General features: G+C 35.6%; 1 protein-coding gene across 2 annotated transcripts; it reads left to right on the top strand.

The window, feature by feature from the left end:
- The first annotated feature begins 376 nt into the window (after positions 1-376).
- Rlb1 (lysine-rich basic protein Rlb1) lies at positions 377-11,936 on the top strand. Of its 2 annotated transcripts, XM_089247863.1 has the most exons (8): positions 377-605; positions 734-822; positions 1,424-1,496; positions 2,325-2,396; positions 4,931-5,862; positions 7,482-7,568; positions 10,775-10,878; positions 11,755-11,936. In XM_089247863.1, exons 1-8 carry the CDS (start codon positions 579-581, stop codon positions 11,856-11,858), a joined length of 1,488 nt encoding a protein of 495 aa, XP_089103989.1. In that variant the 5' UTR covers positions 377-578; the 3' UTR covers positions 11,859-11,936. The 2 variants fall into 2 exon arrangements, with proteins under 2 accessions (XP_089103989.1, XP_089103990.1); XM_089247864.1 differs by lacking the exon at positions 7,482-7,568 and having other exon boundaries at positions 482-605.
- Positions 11,937-19,446: the final 7,510 nt, after the last annotated feature.

Raw genomic sequence — 19,446 nt, 5'->3', positions numbered from 1 at the left:
AAAATGAACAGAAAATTTTTAAATGTTTTTTTAAAAACTAGGATGTTTCTCATTGGAAAGCATGGTAAGGCAAGGTTTCTAGAATATATAAGGGTTTAAAGGATTAAGGGAATAAATAAGGGGCCAAGGTTTGTTTGGGCTTACTTGCCCGTTGGCCCCTTGTGCATGGTTTTGGACAAAACACATTTAAAAACGAGAAAAAAACCCTCATTTCCAGAATTTCCTGCCATCTTTGAAAAATAAATAGTTGATTGTTTTTGAAATAATAGATAGCAGCACAAGTCTTTACAATTTTAGTCTTTAGTTACTTTTTTTCCCCTGTGATTCATTAATAAAGTTCATAAACGATTATTACATAGATGGCAGCGTGAGCACAGATCTCAAATTCCAGTAGCAAAGAGCTGACCATATAAAGTTCAAATATTTTGGGTTACTTTTTGAGGATTTTGGCTGGTAATAGTTTTAAGGATCTGGCAACACAGCTCCAAGCACTGTTTGTTTACGTTTATCACGTTTTATGAACTGAGAAAAGCCGTTCAAAACGTTATAAGAACATCGTCACTCGTATAATTTATTCGATGGAGAAAATTAAAATCAACAATCAAGTAAATTTTCGCTTTTAAATGTTGTGTCACGTTCATGTGGTGAATTTCATTATTTTAATAGTTTTGCATCGTTTATACCGCTATACTTTATATTAGAGTGATATTTATTTATTTATTCCCATTTTCAGATTATATCTATGAGGAAGTATGTGAAGCAAGCCAAAGTTAGAATGATAAATAAACGAGTGAAAATTAGTAAGGGTCTCCAAACTAAACAGTAAGTTATTTCAATTTAAAGTAAGGGGGTCATTCAAGTATTACGTCAGCATCGAGGGGCGGGGGGTTTTGAAGGTTGCTTACGTCATCAACCACTCTTTTTGAAGATATGAAATATTCTAAGCTGCTGACGGGGGGGGGGGGGGGGTCAAAAATGGCTGAAAATCTACATACGTAATACTTGAATGGCCCCCTTAGCTGATTGTCTCACCGTCCATCCCATGGTAACGTTCAGCATATAAGCATATATGTATATATACAGGGTTGGCAAAAGGTTCGTAGAAAGTTGGCTAAAGTAAATTATTTGGGATTGTGTATTTTGATGTCAGTCTTTCATGGTGGCAATTTCATTACTGTCTGCAGACACAGCTCGTAAAATACTTTTTTTTAACACTTTGCATGGTAATATCTCCAAGTAAAAGGCTAATAGAACTTTTCCATTGCAATATTCGTGCTCAACAGGTTAAAATCCTTCAGAATTGCATATTTTCATGTCAGATGTAATTTCATTTTTGTCGGCAGATTGCGATATTTTATTACTGATTGTTTTTAATTTTTATATATGGCTGAGAAAGTAACTTTTTTTTCTTTCAACTCAATAGTGGCGATGAGTCGCAACAACAGAAATATAAGCGAAAGACAGAAAAACTACTTTCTGAAATAGATATGATGAAAGTATGTTATATTTTTCTAATATCTTGAAACTGTTTTTGTTTCTGTTTGAAAGTTTTGAAATGATTCTGTTGTTTCTAATTTTTTGTCCATAAGTGGAATATGTTTTTCATTTCTCTCATTATTGTCACTTATTGTCTGGAAAAAAACCAAAAGTTGTGAAGTTTCTGAAATATTTGCACTCAATTTAAACACATATTCAGAAAGAACAGAAAAAATCCTATAAGGTAACACCAATTTCATTAAAATATCTCAATTTAATGGTGAGATACAAGTGCTGAATGATTGGCGAAGTCAAAACTTTAATTGTATCCAAAATTTTTACTCTCAGAGTCCGCAAAAACCTTGTAGTAAGGAAAATTTACGTAATACTTGTCCATTGTACCAGCTGTGTGCACTTAGTCAGTGGTAGAGACAACAGTTGAATATAGTTCTCACATACCATATGTGTATGGCGGAAAGGACTAAAAATTCGAAGAATAGGTGGAAAATGACTTTTCTACGTCTTTGTTGGAAGTACCTCAGACTAATGTTTATGAGTAGCATCTGCGATGATATGTGTCATCCTTAGTTTAATGTTTTAAGAGAGAAAAGAAAAACTACTGTTATCAAGAATATTTTTTATGTTATTTATAATTTAAAATTTTATAGCGAAAGATTTCCAATATATTAACAACACTATAACTGAATATTTTTTGTATTTTTAACATTATATGCTTCACAATCACTTGTTATAGCAAGATTCTCTTTATAAGCTGTACTGGTTTTTTTAAATCTTTACTGTATTTGGAATTAAAAAAAATTCATTTTATTTATTTATTTTTATTTTAGAAATTAAATGTTGATGATATCAGTAAAGCCGCTTTGATGAAAGACAAAAATTGGCAAGAAGTATTGAGTAGCGTAAGTTGTAATTACTATGTTTTGGTGTTCTCTTCCTTTTTTATGTTTAATGTATTTGGTGAATTTGAAGTTTGAAAGGTGGGGGGAGGGCACAGGGGAATTTCTTCTAGAGAAATTTTGGGTTATTAACCTTAATAAAAGCCTTTTAAATTTATTAAAACGTCATAAAGAGGTTTTTTTCACAATGTTTCAATTTGAAAAAAAACCACTTTTTTATCATTTTATGCATGTTTGTGTGTAAGGAGACGCAGGCCCACTTTATGCTTCCCCCTTCCCACACATGCCTCTGCCATATATACTTACTAAATTATATGACATGACACACACAAGTGATTACAGTTGAACTCATTACACAAACTTCTTTGAGTCAGACTCTGATAAAACTTTAAAGAACTTTGCTTGTTTTGTCAGATGGTGCTTATTTATCGTGTCAAAATTCATTAAAAAAATTTTGCTCTTATGTATTTTGCTATTTTATTTCACTCATAATCAGTAGTTTCGCTGAACATGTAAGTTTTTCCCACATGCATCAATGCATTAGAAATTTCTTGGAGGCATATTTACAGGTGCATGTGTGGTTTAGTAGTAATGATGCTCTGTGACCTAGGACAGCTTACATTATAAAAGTTATAAAAAAATTCTTTTACAAAACTTGAAAAAAGCATATTGGTTACATTTGCTGTAACCAATAGTCTTATTGGTTGTATTTCATAGCTGCCAAGTCTCCCGAATTTTTCGGGAATCTCCCGAATTTTAGCTTCATCGCTCGACCTCCCGAAAAGTTCTTAAATCTCCCGAATTTTTACAAAAATCACAAAAATCCCTAATTGTCCCTAAAAATTTCCTACTTCATTAAAAAAAATCCCCGCTTATGAAAAAAATCCCTAAGCAATTTCTTGTGGGGCATGAAGCCTCTTTTTTTTCCCTTTCGAAATGACGTCACACGTCGTAAATGGGTAAATTCTCTTTTTAAGGAAGTTTTACAAACCCTCTGATGGTAACAAGAAAGTTGTTTGTCTTATCGTGCAGGGAAATGGCTTAGCAGCCAATAGTCCTGGATAATAATTGAAGATTATAGTGACGCGCATATGGTCAAAATTTCTTTTGTTGAAGTTACGTACGTGCGATATAACAAAGCATGAATAATGATAAGCAAAAACATATTTAATCAATTTTAAAGATACTTATTCCGATGAATTTCCTTTCATCAAACGTTCCAGAAGAGGGCCGACTTTTCCTTTTTGTGCAAGTTGTGTTACAGACATAAACATCGGTCATGGGAAGACTGACATCATCACTCACGTGAAATGAAAAAAAAAAAACATCAAGCAAGTGTCACAAAAAGTCAGTGTTCTTCAAAAATTGACGGTGCTTTCCTTCATCTTCCGATGATTTTGGCGCAGAATGTTTGTTCACAGCGTTTCTGATTGAACACAATATTTATTTTTACATCATTGAAGTTTTGGCCTCCAATTTCACTTGTCTTTTGCGTAGGAATTTTATTCCCAAGGGTTTAACTTCCATGTGTGTAAAATCCTTATTTTAATTTGACTTCAGTTTTTGAGTAGGGATTTTAGTCCCTACGCTTTAACTTTTATGTTTGGAAAATCCCTATTTTATTTGGAAAAATCCCTATTGTATTTACTAGGGAGTGGTTTTAGCATAAAATATGGGTTTGCGTGAAAATCTCCCGAATTTTCATTTTCAAAAGTTGGCAGCTATGGTATTTTCAAGTTTTATAAAAGAACTTTATCAGACTTTTGTAGTACAATCCCGGCTTTATAAACATTCAACTTACTTACAAAGTTGATGTATTGCACTTTTACTACTCTTACTGTAGTGGTACTCTTACAAAGTTTATGTAATGCAGCCTATCTCATCATTGTATTTCACAGTCATACATAAAAGTGAGATGGCAGCACCAATATAACAAGATGTGCATAACTTTGACAACAAAACTGTGCTCCACTCATACACTCAGAACACGTTCCCGCAAGTACCAATTCGTTAGAAATTCTTCACAGAAATGTTTATGAGATGCAAGTACAGTTAAACCTATGATTGAGGCACCAATGTTCAGAAGGACAGTGATATTGCCATATTAATTTTATATGGCGATGTGGTCTAGGTAAACCCTGGCTCCAAAACCTATCATTGTATACCCAAAATGAAAATTGCTTCTATTAAAAAAATTCCTACCCATTGGCAATACTGAAATTTATCCATCTGATACAAGCATAAATTTTATATCAATGTTGCAGGGCCAGAACTGGAAGGGGGACGGGACAACTGCCCTGGGCAGCAAAATTTAGCGGATAGAAAATATTAAGTGAAAACAAAAACAACATCTTAAAACCATCTAATTTTACAGTAAAGGAGGTAGCAAAATCATATCTCCCCCCCCCACCCTAAAAAAAAATCCTAGTTACGGCCCTGATGTGCATAATTATCAGTATCAAACATCTGCAAAGTTTTTTCCTCATTATTTGTTTATTGGATTCATGTTCATTACTATGTATTGTTCTATCTTTTAGAAAACGGCAACTGTCGAAGAGCGAGCGTTTGCTTTGCTCGCGAACTACAATGCAGTTCAGACAGAAGTTGAGTCATTTCACCAAGAGAACCCTGGACTGGCACAACTCTTACCTGATCTGATGAAACATTGGGAGGAGAAGAAGGTCTTTCGGCCAGGGAAAAATGACAAGACTCTTAAAGCTTCTGAACTGCGATCAAGAAAAAAAGAAAAGATGCTTAAAAAACGTCAGCTGCAAGTTGAAAAGGAACAAAACACAGTATCCAAATCGAGGGCGCCAATTGATCCTGGTGATGCTGATTCTTGTGTTCACTCTGATGAACCTGTGCAAGATGCATGTGCATCAGATGGGGATGATGAAGACCGAAAGACTTTTTCAGAATCGGGAGAAGATAACGATTATGAAATGTTAGAAGAAAAGTCTGTAAAAACTGGTTCTATCAAAATGGGAGGTGGCGAAAATTCAAATGATCTAGTTGATTCTTCAGACAACATTGTGCCAAAAACACTGAAGTTAAAAACAAAAACTCAAAAAGAAATAGCTTGTTTGAAATTGGAAGATTTAAAGGGCAAAGATACTATTTCAATCGATAGCGATAGAGATTCATCAGAACAGGACGAGGTTGACAGCAATGATGAAATAGGTCATGATTTGAAGAGCGATCCATTTTTTATTTCAGGTGATGAACCTATAGTAGAAGAATCTGGTAAAGATTCTGACAGTGACTCATCGCCTAAAAGAAAAATTCCCTTTCGAACTGACAAACCTCGTGGTGGTAAATTCCTGAAAGGAAATTCAAAACCCAAAGGCATTGCACGAAATTATGGACACCAGTTTCCAAAAACGGCATTGAGGGGAAATTTCAGAAACCAAATGCACCGGCAAAACAGAAGTGTTGAAGGACAAAACTTTCAAAGGAAAGAGTGTAGAGGGTAAGTTTTGAATATCAAATTCCTTTTTATAATCTGTATCCCAGGGTCAGAAACTGAAACCCAGGTAACAGAGAAAGACACACACACACACACACCATTTTCTGAGATTCATATTTTTCTTCGAAATACAGTGCACTCCTTTGATGTGATCAAATTGGGACCCAAGATTTCTGATAACAATAACCAAAGAAAAAAAATCCAGCTTGTAAGTATAAACGCCCATATGCAGGTTAAAATTTTAAAATCCTTAAAAAGCTATATTGATCCATTGATCAAAAATATGTCGATTAACTAACACACACTAGGCCTATCACAGTGAATCCGTAGCCCATTTTTATATGGTTAAAAATTTTATCAAAAGAAAATATTATGTAACATCTTAACAAATTTCTGTCAATTTAAATGTTTTTTAAAGGGTAGTAACTCAAAAATTTTCGGGAAGAAAATTTTTTTGCCTCCCCAGCTTTTTATGTCCCCTCCAAACGTTGATCCTGTTTATGCCCCTGCCATACATGAGTAAATTTTTGGCCTACAAATCATATACATACACAAAAACAATCATGGTCTTTTTAGCATCATATGATCACAATTGATTATATAGTTCTCTTTCTCTTATTGGTGCCAAGGCTGACCTAACAAAGTCAGAAGCCAGGCCCAAGCATTTTTGCCGTTCTTTTAATTATTTTAATGAAAGACGAAATTAAAATATACTTAGTGCATATATATATATATGCATGCATGTATCAATGGAGCCCTGTATGAATTAGGGCATCTTCCTGGCCCTGTGGCATATAAATTAAAGGCTCAATTACATTGGATGAGTTTACCAGGTATTCTATGGTGAGTAAAGTAACTTGTGCAAGCGAATCGGATTCACCTAGCCCAGTGAGTTTCAATTGCACACGACTTGTGAAATCACTCACTAGATAAGCAAGCATATAATTTTTTTCCCCCTTTTTTAATTTTTAATGTTGTCTTTCTTGTTTTTGCTGCAAGCCGAAGCAAGAAGAAAAAAATCTGCACCGATATTGCATCCCAAAGATAAAAACATGTGAGTAGTGAAAAAAGTACCCACCCTTCAACTTTACGTACATTAGCAGGGCAAGTGTAGAGTTTACTAGTAGTAGAGAGTAGCTAGTGAACTTACCCAATATAATTGAGCCAAATAAAATATAACGCAGCTTTTGTAAAAATAACATCCTTTATATACACAGGTTGATTACTTACATTTCCGGTGCAGCATTTTACTGGTGAACCGTTGATCCTAGCGGCATACTTCCAGTTAGAAAAATTATCCGAATAACATGTGGACCTAAGATATGCCATTCGTGTTGCAAGGGGTTGTGTAGTTAATAAGATGCAAAAAAATTACTTTTCTTATAGACACCCTGTCTTCAAAAATCAAATTAGAAAGTTGTTGCCCTGTCTCTCTTGAAGCCGACAAAGAAACGTCCAGTGCAATATTCAGAGATATTTGAATTAAAATTTAATTGGAAATATGTAGGACCAATAGCTCATCAATAAAATGTGGCAAGGGGAATTAAGTAATCATCTCCCAATTATAAAATAATAGCTTTTTTTATACAACTTTTGTAACAATCTTCCAAAATTTATTTTAGAAATTCCTGTGGGGGTAAATTCGGTCAAAGAAGAACTATGCAAACCAACCAACGGACGACAACATTCTCGAAGAACGACTATGAGCCGTGAGTTTTCCTGATTTCAGTTTTAAAAAATATAATACACTGAAATCCTGATAATACTCTATGAGAAAAAAGTATTTGTTTTTGACTGATTGTTTTGTAAATCTGCAATATTTAGTTTCATTGCTTTCAATTATGATCAAGGGTAGTGTTTTTTATCTTTTTAGACCATGACCCTCCCCCTCTTTGGACCACATTTTCTTCTCGTGGCCCACTATATTATCCATGCTTCCCCCCCCCCCCCCACCATCCAAAAGCATGACCCTTTCTACTTGTTGTTAGTCAAAACTAAATTTTTACTGAACGAAGATGTTATAGATAAGATCTATCTGGAACCCTGAGCCAGGCCTGGATCCGGGAGGGGGTGGGGAATTATCACTCCTGAAAACTGAATTATTGTAATTGAATGGTCTGTCTTATAAAATACTAGCTATAATACCCGGCATTGCCCAGGTTTTCTCAATATAATGGGAGAATTGAAGTAACAAACCATTTTAAAGGAATAAACATATCTGAGATGCATTGTTTAAGGACTACGGTAATCAAAATAAACATTCCAGAAGTCATTGTTGAGGGTCAAAAACGATTGCTGCCCGATGGTTTTTTTGCCAAACTTGGTCATTAACCCTGCTCTGGCAAACTTTTAAAGTATCCTATCATTCAAGTCAGGTCCTTTTTCGGGCAGGCCCATATGCAAAATTTGATGATCGATCGATCTAAAATTGTAGATTTTTGTGTAAAGACATACACACAGAAAATTAATTTTATATGTATAGATGGCATGATCCAATGAACCTCACAATTGATTGCCTGTCCTGACATATCACCCTGGCTCCACACCTACTTTTTAGTTCAGAGAGCTTCCTTCTTGGGGGGGGGGGGGGTTCTACGCAGGACTGTCTCAATGGATTCTCAGGCAAAGTTTTGGTTTGGGGTTCCACACTTAGCTGGAAGTAACAGCTTACACATTAACATACTTACTCGCGAAGTAGTACAGAATGGTTATGTTACTGAAGCCAGAAATGCAGCCAGGCCGAGAGTTTTGGCCAAAGGCCAAATTTTCAGAAATGAAAATTTTAGGTGCCATTACCATTTTTTTAGTCGCAATGGCAACATGGTGCCTTTGATTCGTCAAGTCCTGATTTAGACAACTTTATAATGCTAAGATGAATTCGGGAAATAAAATTGCCTCTGTGGGAAATCAAAAACTACTGTCCCCTCGCGATCTGGGTAAATGCACTAATCAATGTGCTGCAGAAGCAACAATATCATTTTCTTGGAGTATATATATTATATATGGTGAACAGGATCATACAATTGACAGTTTTGACTCAGCTAATAGCTCACATATACTGACATTGGCCATCAGATGGCAAAGTACAGAGAGATATTCCTATGCATCTTCATTTTCAACCTGTAAGAGTATTTCAGACTTCAGTGATTACTGATATTTTTTCTTCTATGATGACAAAATAAAGAAATGGATGCCAGTTGACAAAGTTTTGGATAATCAAGAATCTGATATGTTACTGCCAAAGCCTGAAGTGTGACCAATTCGTGAAGTGGTCAAGAGCTAAAGTCTAATTTTCAGAAATAATTCAGGCTTTGGCTTGGCTAGAGATTCCTGACCAACACATATGATACATTGCTATATATAGTAGCGGTATTGGATTAGCTCCATGTGATGGGGGGGGGGGGGAAGGAGTAAAGAGAAATTGAGAGAAAAAACTATAAAAATAATAATATAGACATTTTTTTTGCTGTAAAATTTTGAGGAGAAAAAAAAGATTACTGCATCCTGACTGCAGTTTGAGTTGTCGTAGCTAATCTGGAAATGATTATCACAAAAAAATATGCCAAACTGGGTGATGACCCAGAATCATATCTTTTGTTAGCCAGGGATGTCCAGCCACTTCATGAACTGGCTGGCCAGCTCTATATATATTTTGACATTTCCGGTTTGGCAACAAGAGATTACTGTTCCGAGAAGTTCTTAAAAAATTGCAGAAAGACCTAATTTTCGTAACAATATTTTCACAAATAAAGGAACCACTTCAAAGTGTAAATAGGCACGCAAATTAATATCTCCAGCTTACTGCGATGCCCCTAACAAAGGTTGGGGGATGTCACTAGGAGCTAAGATGTATGATTTGAGGATCACTGGGGGGCAGGGCCAGATTAACCATTAAGCAAAATAAGCACGTGCTTAGGGCATCAGGAGAAAAGGGGCACCACAAAAAAATATCAAATAGTAAATTGTTTTTAAATTTACAATTTTTTTCACAGCATCAACCCTCCAGTAGGAAATCTTAAAATTTTAAGACGACCTTGATTCTGCAGTTGAAAATTTTTATGGAAAGGTTTACCTGGGCCGCAACTAAAAGATGGCAGGGGGAAGGTCTAATCCCCTGGCACTGGACCAGTAACAAAGTCGAGTTTACTCTTTTTCTGTTAAAAATTAAGGGGAAGAGGTGTGTGGGTACAGACCCCGAAGTGACAGTAAATTTTTGTTTCTAGTTGCGGCCCTAAGGGTGCTACAAAAGTAGAGTAACTAAGTTAATTTGGAACATGGAACTCGTGCTTTTGAATTAAGATTTTGCTCTATTACCATAAGTAAGTCCAGAGCCGTCTCAATAGTATCATAGGACCCCACCCTCAGATAAAGCGAATTCTTCCAAGGCCGCTACTTAGCAATACATACCTGCCCACCACACAATTTGCGAACTCACTCTCTCCAAAATTTTAACCGGATCAAATTGTTATGAGGCCTTCCCGCCAGTCTAGGCTCCTGAGCCATGGCATCACATCCCCCCTCCGGGAAAAATGATTCTTCTGACCCTTCCCCCACCTAAAAATACCTACTTACCAGTTTACATACTTATACTAGAAAATTATAAACAAATCTAATTGTTATTGTGGGGCTCATGTGTTAAAGTAAAGTGGGTGGAGGCACCAAAATCACTTGAGTGCTTATTGCCTTCATATGGGTTAATCCGGCCCTTCTGGGAGAAGGGAGTATGGGGACCATCACCCCCCCCCCCCCTTTCAAAGAGCTGGTATACGTTTACGTAGCCAAGATCTCACTATATCTGTTTTGGCGATTTGAAATATGTTTTTAGAAAATTTAATTTGTAATTTAAAAAAATTAAGGATTAAATTTATTGAATTCTTGCATTTATTTACATACATTTTTTTTTTCATCTGTTCAGCAAAAATCTGGATGCGAAAAGTAAAATGTTTCCATCAAAATCAAATAACAACAGCTCTAGAGATTCTGAAAGGATCATTCCTAAAACTGGCTCTGGAAACTCTGGTAGGCTTTCCAATATTTACTTTGCTATTTGTATGAAAAAAATAAAAAAAATTGAACTTAAACACTATAGTCATACTCAGTTATAACAACATAGAAGATTCCACAAAATTTTGTTATAACCAAGGCGTCATTAAAATCAAGGTCGATGTTTTTACATATTTTTTTCCTTCCTTTTCTACATTCATATAAGTTTTGAATAATCATTCCAGCCAAAACCCTTGTGCATGTTAGTGATTTTATATACAGGGTGGGCAAAAAGTCAGTAGAAACTGGAAAAGTAACTGAAATAAAAAACGGTTTGCAGGGTTAGCATTGCTAAGTCACCGAAATTTTTTTAAGATGGAGAAAAATGTCAAAACAGCCGATAGGTGGTGCTGGTACGAGTGACTTCGGTGGAAATATGCAAATGAGATTGCTATGAGAACTTGTGCTCCTAATCCACAATCAGTTCACGTTGTAAACCCTGTATGTGGACCTGCTGCACTCTGCCATTGCTGGATTTGTGACTCACATGCAATGTGTTATCCCCTGTGGTGGTGGTCATGTGGAAACACATACTGCCGTAATGAACGAGTTGGAGACATTCTGTTCGTTAAATTTGCATACCTTTTCTTTGACTTGTGTACGTCAGTGCCACCTATCAGCTGTTTATTTTTTCCCCTGTCTTAAAAAAGTTACTGTGACCTAGTGATGCTAACCCTGCAAACCGCTTTTTTGTTTCTGTTATTTTTCCAATTTTTAAAGTTTCTACTGACTTTTTGCCCACCCTGTATATTTCTAAATATAGATTTGTAAGATGTATCAGCTGAGTGGCAAACTGTTCAGCCAATTTACTGTATATCTGCAGATTAATGTATTATTTTCCCATCCATTTAGCTTCAGCTGCACTTCATCCATCATGGGAAGCAAAAAGGAAATTGAAGCAGAAAGAAATAGGCATCGCTCCATTTCAAGGCACAAAAATCAAGTTCGAAGATTAAAAATCATTTGTGATGGAACTTTTTTTTCACAATTTTATCTTTTATTCGTAAATTAAAAAGTTTGTCTGAAACTTGAAATTCTTTCGATTCCATCTAAATTCACAAGAAATTGTCTGCAGTAATCAACCCTTAACATTGCCGTCTTAAGAGCATCATGGACACTCTGGTAAATTGATTTTTCTGAGATCCCCCCCCCCCAAATTGACTAGAAATTGAATCTAAATGGTGATCCGTTAACGTTGATAGTTATAAAATTAGTACAGCAGGGTCGGAACTAGAGAGGACAAAGGAGGGGGGGGGGAACTGCCCCAAATGGCAGATTTTAGGAAAGAACAAAATTACTGTGATAAAATCATTGAATTTCGTAATGGTGGGTGCGGTCATTATTTGGGGGAGGAGGGTGTTTTTAATATTTTGCATTCAAATATTTTGGTGGTTTAAGGGCCTCCTTACATGGGAATACTCATCTCAAACTTTAGTTGACTTGAACGAGTCCAGTTGCTCGTCCTTCCTCACACAGCATTACTAAAAAAGATCTCTAAGCCAGGTCTTAAAATCCCCTGTCTACACAAGACCGAAACTAGAGGGGGAGGGACTAATTTTAGGTGGGAACAAAGAACACCATCATAAAATTATTGAATTTTAAATTGTTGGGGGCAGCAAAAATCCTAGATTCGGCCCCTAGTCTATATGCTGTTAGGACTGCATGCTTAGTCCTCAAGCAAGGTTTGCAAGACATCTGGGGTGACATACAGGTTATTCCGTCTGCACAAATGGGCTTAAATTTCTCTTAAGATCTGTTCTCAATCAGTAATCTTTTCAGTAGAGGGTAATTTCCCACTGTCCGTGGGTGAGCAATAGACTGGTTTATGGAAAATTCACAGACAATTCAAAACCATGTTATTCACCGCTAGGGAAGCTCCATCCACGTGTGGCAGATGTGCTGCTTTGTGCAAAGGTCTATCTCCACTGGCGGGGTGGGGGGGGGGGGGTGATAAAGTTTGGGACCAACTCAACCATACAATGTATCTCATAAATTCCCCTCTGAAATTTCGAATGAATTGGTACATCCCACGATATGTCGTGGGTATATAAATAGTATATAATATATATATAGTATATAATATAGTCTGCCTGCTCTCATCCCACGATATGTCGTGGGTATATATGCATGGCATGGCCCTAACCAGGGCCCCCCCCCCCGGGCTTTTGAAAATACACTAAAAATTGTATATATATATACATACATTGAGCACATGTGCTTTGCCCCCCCCCACCTGGAAAAAGTTGAAATGACGGCCTTGGCCCTAACGTATTTATGTTGCCAAAGTTGTACTTGTTTAGTGTTCTTCCTGGCGCTGCAAATTTGCCTTCCATATTTTGAAGTTTTCATATGTATGATGGTGAAGGTCTGCCTGCTCTCTGTGGCGAGACATTTTCAACTATTGAAATAGCTTGCATTTGTGCCTCAAAGTTGGGAAAACTGCAAAATACTCCAGCTGACCCAATACTGTGCTGCCAACAAGATTCAAGCCTGATTCTTCACAATGATAGTCTAGCATAATGACCGCAGAGGAAAATTTACAGATCAACAATTTATCAATGGAAAATTCACTGACAACAGTTCTAACCAATCCGCACAAGGCAGTGAGCCAGTAAGTTAGCAAAGAATGACAGAGTGAGTGCGAGTCAGTAAATGATATAGTAGTAAGTGACCAACACAGAGTAATCTAGTGAATGAGCGAGTAATAGAATGAGTGACTTATGACCGTGTACACCAACAGAGTTTAAACTACAATCGCATATGAAAGAATTGGAAATCAAGGAGGATTGGTTAAATTCAGGATTCTAACCAATCGTGTCGATCTCTAATCCTTTAAACTTTGTCTGTGAATATGGCTGTTAGTAACTGTGTGGCTTGGTGATTGATTGTGTGGCAGAATGAGCAACCTAGTGAGTTGATGATAGAGCGAGTGAGAAAATGTCAAAATGAGCAATCTACTGAGAGTGAAATAGTGAGCAACATTGTGAGTGACGTATGAACTTAAACGCCTACTGATTGAGTGAGCAACCTCACTCATTCACTCGTGTTGAACTGTTGTCAGTGAATTTTTTGGACAAGCAATCGACTTGGATTCTCCACTCTATACATTATTGCCAGGGTGAGAGTCTCCCCCCCCCCTCCTGCAGAACATTTAAATTGCAGAATGAGTCGAAAGAGGTTGTGACAGGCAGGAGAGAAAGTCATGTCATTTACTTTTCAGGTGGATACCTTTCTGAGAGATAGCATAGATGTTTAACAGCACTGACCTCCATGACTCGTAGTTAATTTAATGTCTAAATAAAATGACCAATATACCAATTTCTATAATGAATATCATTTATTCAAAAGGAAAAACGTTCTGATCACAATCACAGATTTTCATTTTTTTTGTACAAACTCAGATATTTTGAAATTTAGTTAAAAAATACAAAAAATATACAAAGTTAAAAAGATAAATCTACTTTTTTTTTTTAAAACAGACCACAATAATATATTTAGCACGTATAGCTCTTGCTGGCCATTTGCATACTCGTCACAAAGTAGCAAGGCACAAACGGCAGTCTCTGAATATAATGGAAGGAAAACTAACATGTATGAGACATGAAGCAATCAAAGAACAGAGACGTTCGAGACTATAAATGTTTTGTGCAATACTACTACTAATACAAGAAACTTTTGGAGATTTCGTGCAATCACGTCCCAAGAGTGCTTTTTCCATTTGGAACTGATCGATGTGCATACGAGTCAAACATTTTGTTAAGATTCTTAAAAAATTTTTGAAGTATAAAACAATTTCTGGCAATGATTTATGACAACATTGTCAATACATAAATTGACAATGGGGGGAATCAACCAGCACATGACCAAACAAAATGTCTTTAACAATGAAGGATTGGGGGGGGGGGGGGGAACAGCTGAGCCGGATATTTCATTTGGCTAAGGGTGATAACTTTGGTTTTAACCCTTTTACATGTGCAAATAATCTTAGATTTACTTCATAAACTAAAAAAATTTCCACTTCTTTCATCCTAAACTGTAAATCAGTAATAAGCGACTCAACAGCTTACTAAGCAGTCATCTATGAGTGATAGAAGCAGTATTCTTCAACTTTTTTTTTGCACTTCCAGACCGATGAAAACTTTTGGTTAAAAATTTTGAGAATCAACACGAATGGGAGAAATAGTTTATGGAATAGCGAAAAGTAAATAAATAGAAGAAATAATTTCTCCAGACTGGCCAAATTTGTGGATCTCCAAAAAAATATACTGCTACGTTAAAAAAAGTGTTCTGACTTATTTTATTTACGAAGAATGAATATAGATAGAACCTGTATATATTTGGTGTTTCCTTCAAAGTAACCACCCTGTGCAATTATTCATTTTTGCCACTGTTCATACCAGGGCTGTTTCATCTCTTTGATGTTGCGCTTTAGCTTAGAGGGCTTGGTCTACGAACTGCTGTGTGACATAATGGCCCTGTTACTTTTTTTTAAAGCAGACGACATTAGCATACAATGGAGAGAGATTTCTCATTTATGGTGGTGTTTCAGGTATATATATGTAGTATTTTTATAATCTAAAAAATGGATTGAATCCAAGCAATAGAAGGTGAGTTTTTGATATTAGCATTCAAAGTAATAATAACTTCAAAAATTGTATATTAGGAAATTTTTATATTTGCATCCCACTGAGCATCGTTAGTGTTTGGAACTTGAGGGTGCTCGTCTTTATCTTTACATAGGAAATTCAGAATTTCTGAATCAATTTAGTTAGGTGCTCAGACCCATATTATAAATCATCATGATTGCTCAAGCACCCCACAGCATGCTTGGCTTCCCATGTTTTTGTTGTATTGGTGATAACAAAGTCAACACTACTTAAACTACATCTAATTGAAATGAAAATAAAAATATAATCAAAAATTATTAGAAAGGTCCAAAGATAATTGGAATTATCTGTCTCGAGTTGGCTTTCAATCAATCCAATAAAAGTTAACGCACATGATTCAACTGATAGAGATCCAAGAAACATATTTTTAGTGGAAGTAACCTTTCTCACACACACATAAGCACAAATACAAACCTTTTTATTTTAAATGTTTAAATGGCTGAACGAAGCAAGCCAATAAATAAAGATATGAATCAAAATAGTCGAAAAGATAATTTGGAAATAATTCAGTAAAATCGACAGTACAGCGATTGTGCAAACTACCACAAAGCAGGTGTACTTGGTTTACAGGGGGAATGATGTTGGTTGGTACAGACTCCAGCACCTCGTGACACAGCCCTTGTTATATGGCTCTGATTTATAGAAAAAAGGAAATGTGGATTGCAAACCTTTTTTTATCACACCCTCCACTGCCTTTGTTGCTGCACCTTTTCAAAACATTAGAATCATTGCCTCTCGGGCAAATTCTTTATCCGACGAAAAAGTTACATGGGGCAAGATGGTGGTGTGGAAGTATCAGAATGTGATTTTTTTGACACGTAAATCTAACAGCAGGGACATAAAACCCTGTCCTTAAACGTCTACATGATTCAGTGAGACGCAAGCAACCAGATCTTTGGGAGTCATGGGTGCCATCATGATAATGTGCCAGCTTACAGATCCCCCCTGGTGTCAGATTACCTGTCGAAAAATCCCATTCCAATACTCCCACAACCAGCTTATTCTCCTGATATTGCCCACATGTGACTTTCTTTTTTCCTCGGATGAAGAATTTGATTAAGATGTGATCATTCTCGGGTTCCGAAGGGGTGTAGCAATGAAGGCATTGGAGGGTGTGACAAAAAAGGCTTGCAATCTGCATTTATATCTTTGTATGAATAATATGGCAAAAATGCATAATTGCACAACTTTGAAGGAAACCAAATATAAACAGGGTCTATCTGTATTTGTTCTTCTGTAATGAAATAAGTCTAAAAATGAAAAACAAATTTATTTTCATATATCTTGGGGTCCCAAAAGTATCATCCTTCTCCAGGGATTATAATGTAAAAAACCTCTACACTTTCCACTACATTTCTTCTCCCATCATTTCACCTTTTTTCTTCTTCTGAAAATACTATATATTCCTTTGTTGTGATTGGTCAGCATAACAAGTATAGAGCAGATGTTCTAAACCGGTGCTTGGTAGGGCTCCGCAGCCGCTCGAGGAAAGTAAAAGAAAACAATAAATTTGAAAAAATAATTATAAATATTTTTAAATAATAAAAATAAATCAGTGACTTTGACGAACAAATAAAAAATAGGCCTACATTGCTCTGCCACAGAAATGTTTTACCAAAAAGGCTCAGGGAGCCAAAAAAAGGTTGAGAACTCTTGGTTTAGAGCAAATGACTTGAAGAATAAAGAATGACATGGGTCAGGGAAATCTTAGAAAGCACATTGAATATCTGAACGTTTGTAGGGACCAAAACCATCAATGAAACAGATTTATTGATAAGAGAAAGTGTACAATGAGCATACTGCACTAGTTTGTTCAAGGAAAGTTTTTAAACAGTGCATGTTTTCACTCGCATTTTATTTACATATAAAGAGCTATCATCTCCCTCTATTTGCTCCATTCAAATCATGTGGAAGGGTATTGTTCATCTAATATCTGAAAAACAGGAAATTTGTGGTTATAAAACTAAAACAGACTAAAAGTAATTCCGCAATTATTTCCCTTTGTTTATTTCATTTTTGTACTTATAAAATGTGTCTCTAAATTTATGCAGAAAATTATTTCAAAGGTAAGTATGTTTTTCTGTCAAGTTTCTATCGAGAAATATTCAAGTAATTTCAGTTTTATGAATTTTCTCATCTTAAAATTGAATGTGTATAAAATAGCTTATTTTATTTATAGAGTAACACTAATAAGACACTGAGATACAGTAGTTCATAATAAATGTGTGAATTTATGTAATGGTTCTTCTCTGAAACACTATTCTCTCTGACCATGATCTGATATGGTGCAAACTCGTTATAGCACAAACACTCTTTGGAACAGATAGTGGCATTACAATAGTTCGACTGTATATAACATTATATGCACAATTGCCTGTTTCAATGAAAATTTTTGAAAGGGTGCTCCAATAAAACTGACCCTGCAGTATAGGATATGCATTATCAGGAGTTTAATAATATTGGAAGGCCTGAGAGGGTAATCAATATTTCGAGAAAGGCCCTTCCCCCCCGGTAAGAGAATAACAGGTTACTCAGATGACCCTCGAATAAGGTTTGGCTGTACATAGAAGGTAAGAGAACACAGAAACAATTTCCATATAAACATGAATTTGAATGCTTTTAAAACTCGTGCACATAAAACCAACAAGGGAAGACAAGTTCAAAATCAATAACCCACGCATGAGAAGCCCGAAGACTACAATCAACAATATAAAATTGCACGCCTCATGTTTATTAAAATTATTTCATATTTAAAGTGTTAATCAGACATCAATAATCGAAATCAAAGCTTCCCACCAGTTCTCTACGGGAAGCTAAATTACATCGATGGAATTTACTTTCCATCGATGACATAAAATACAGTGACTGATACGAAAAGCCGCTTAAATATTGAAAGAAACAGACTAGTAATAGCACCATCAACTTCACAAAAAAATATACTTGGTTTAAACTACTCATGAAATAAGGACACTAATCAAGTCAGAGCCTGTGACACAGTATAAACTTATTCCAGCAACAATAGCTGCCTAATAAACTTCAGTTGTAATATTACAAATAATTAAATTTGCACCAGTTTCTTTATAAATCCTGAGAAATTTCATGCAAAAGAGATCTGCAGATGCAAATTTTGTTCCTTTGTGAAAAAAAAATGTCAGTATAGTCTACAGCGGCATATAATCTGCATGTGGAAGTCTCATTAATCAATAATGAAATCTTAAGGGATGGAAAGGGCTGTTTTTCAAGCTTTCATGGAAAAAAATGTTATATATTTTTTCACTCATATTTATAAATCTTTGAAAGAAAAAAAAACATTTTACAAAATTTAAAAAAATATACATTTATTTTTATTGCAAACTCTCGAAAAAAAAACCTGCAGATAATACACAACCGTATGAGAATTTTATATAGGAGGAGAAAAATGTTTTCCCACTGAGTAATCCTTTGTTTATACGCAGAAAAATACAATTAATAGAATTTATTGATGCAGATTTTTCATAGATAGATTTTAACCCATTTGTACAGCCTCCTGAATCATTACTCGCCTTGTACCATAGATAAAGAAACAGGTTTCTACATAGTCAATTTGCATATTGTTGTTGCTGTCTGTTGAATTTCACGTGATCATAACTGTCTGAGTTTTTGGACCAGGCCCAAGCATTCTTCGAGATTACTTTTATTATTATAATGTGAAAGACCAAATTTAAAAAATATATATTATATTCTTCTGCATATTAATGAAAACTTTCAATAGTCTAGGACCATATTTTGTTCAGACGCCACTGAATACGGGATTGACATTTTTAGCTATAAAACCATAAAAGACCAAACTTTCTTGCTGTGTGTTAAAAGACAGCTCATCCCTTTGGGAAAGAGTGCA

The sequence above is a fragment of the Pholcus phalangioides genome, unplaced genomic scaffold, assembly GCF_987345545.1.
Source record: "Pholcus phalangioides strain wild (caught in Gottingen) unplaced genomic scaffold, Ppha-v1.0 ptg000018l_1, whole genome shotgun sequence".
In the NCBI taxonomy this organism is placed as follows: domain Eukaryota; kingdom Metazoa; phylum Arthropoda; class Arachnida; order Araneae; family Pholcidae; genus Pholcus; species Pholcus phalangioides.
This window is presented reverse-complemented; position numbering and strand designations above follow the sequence as displayed.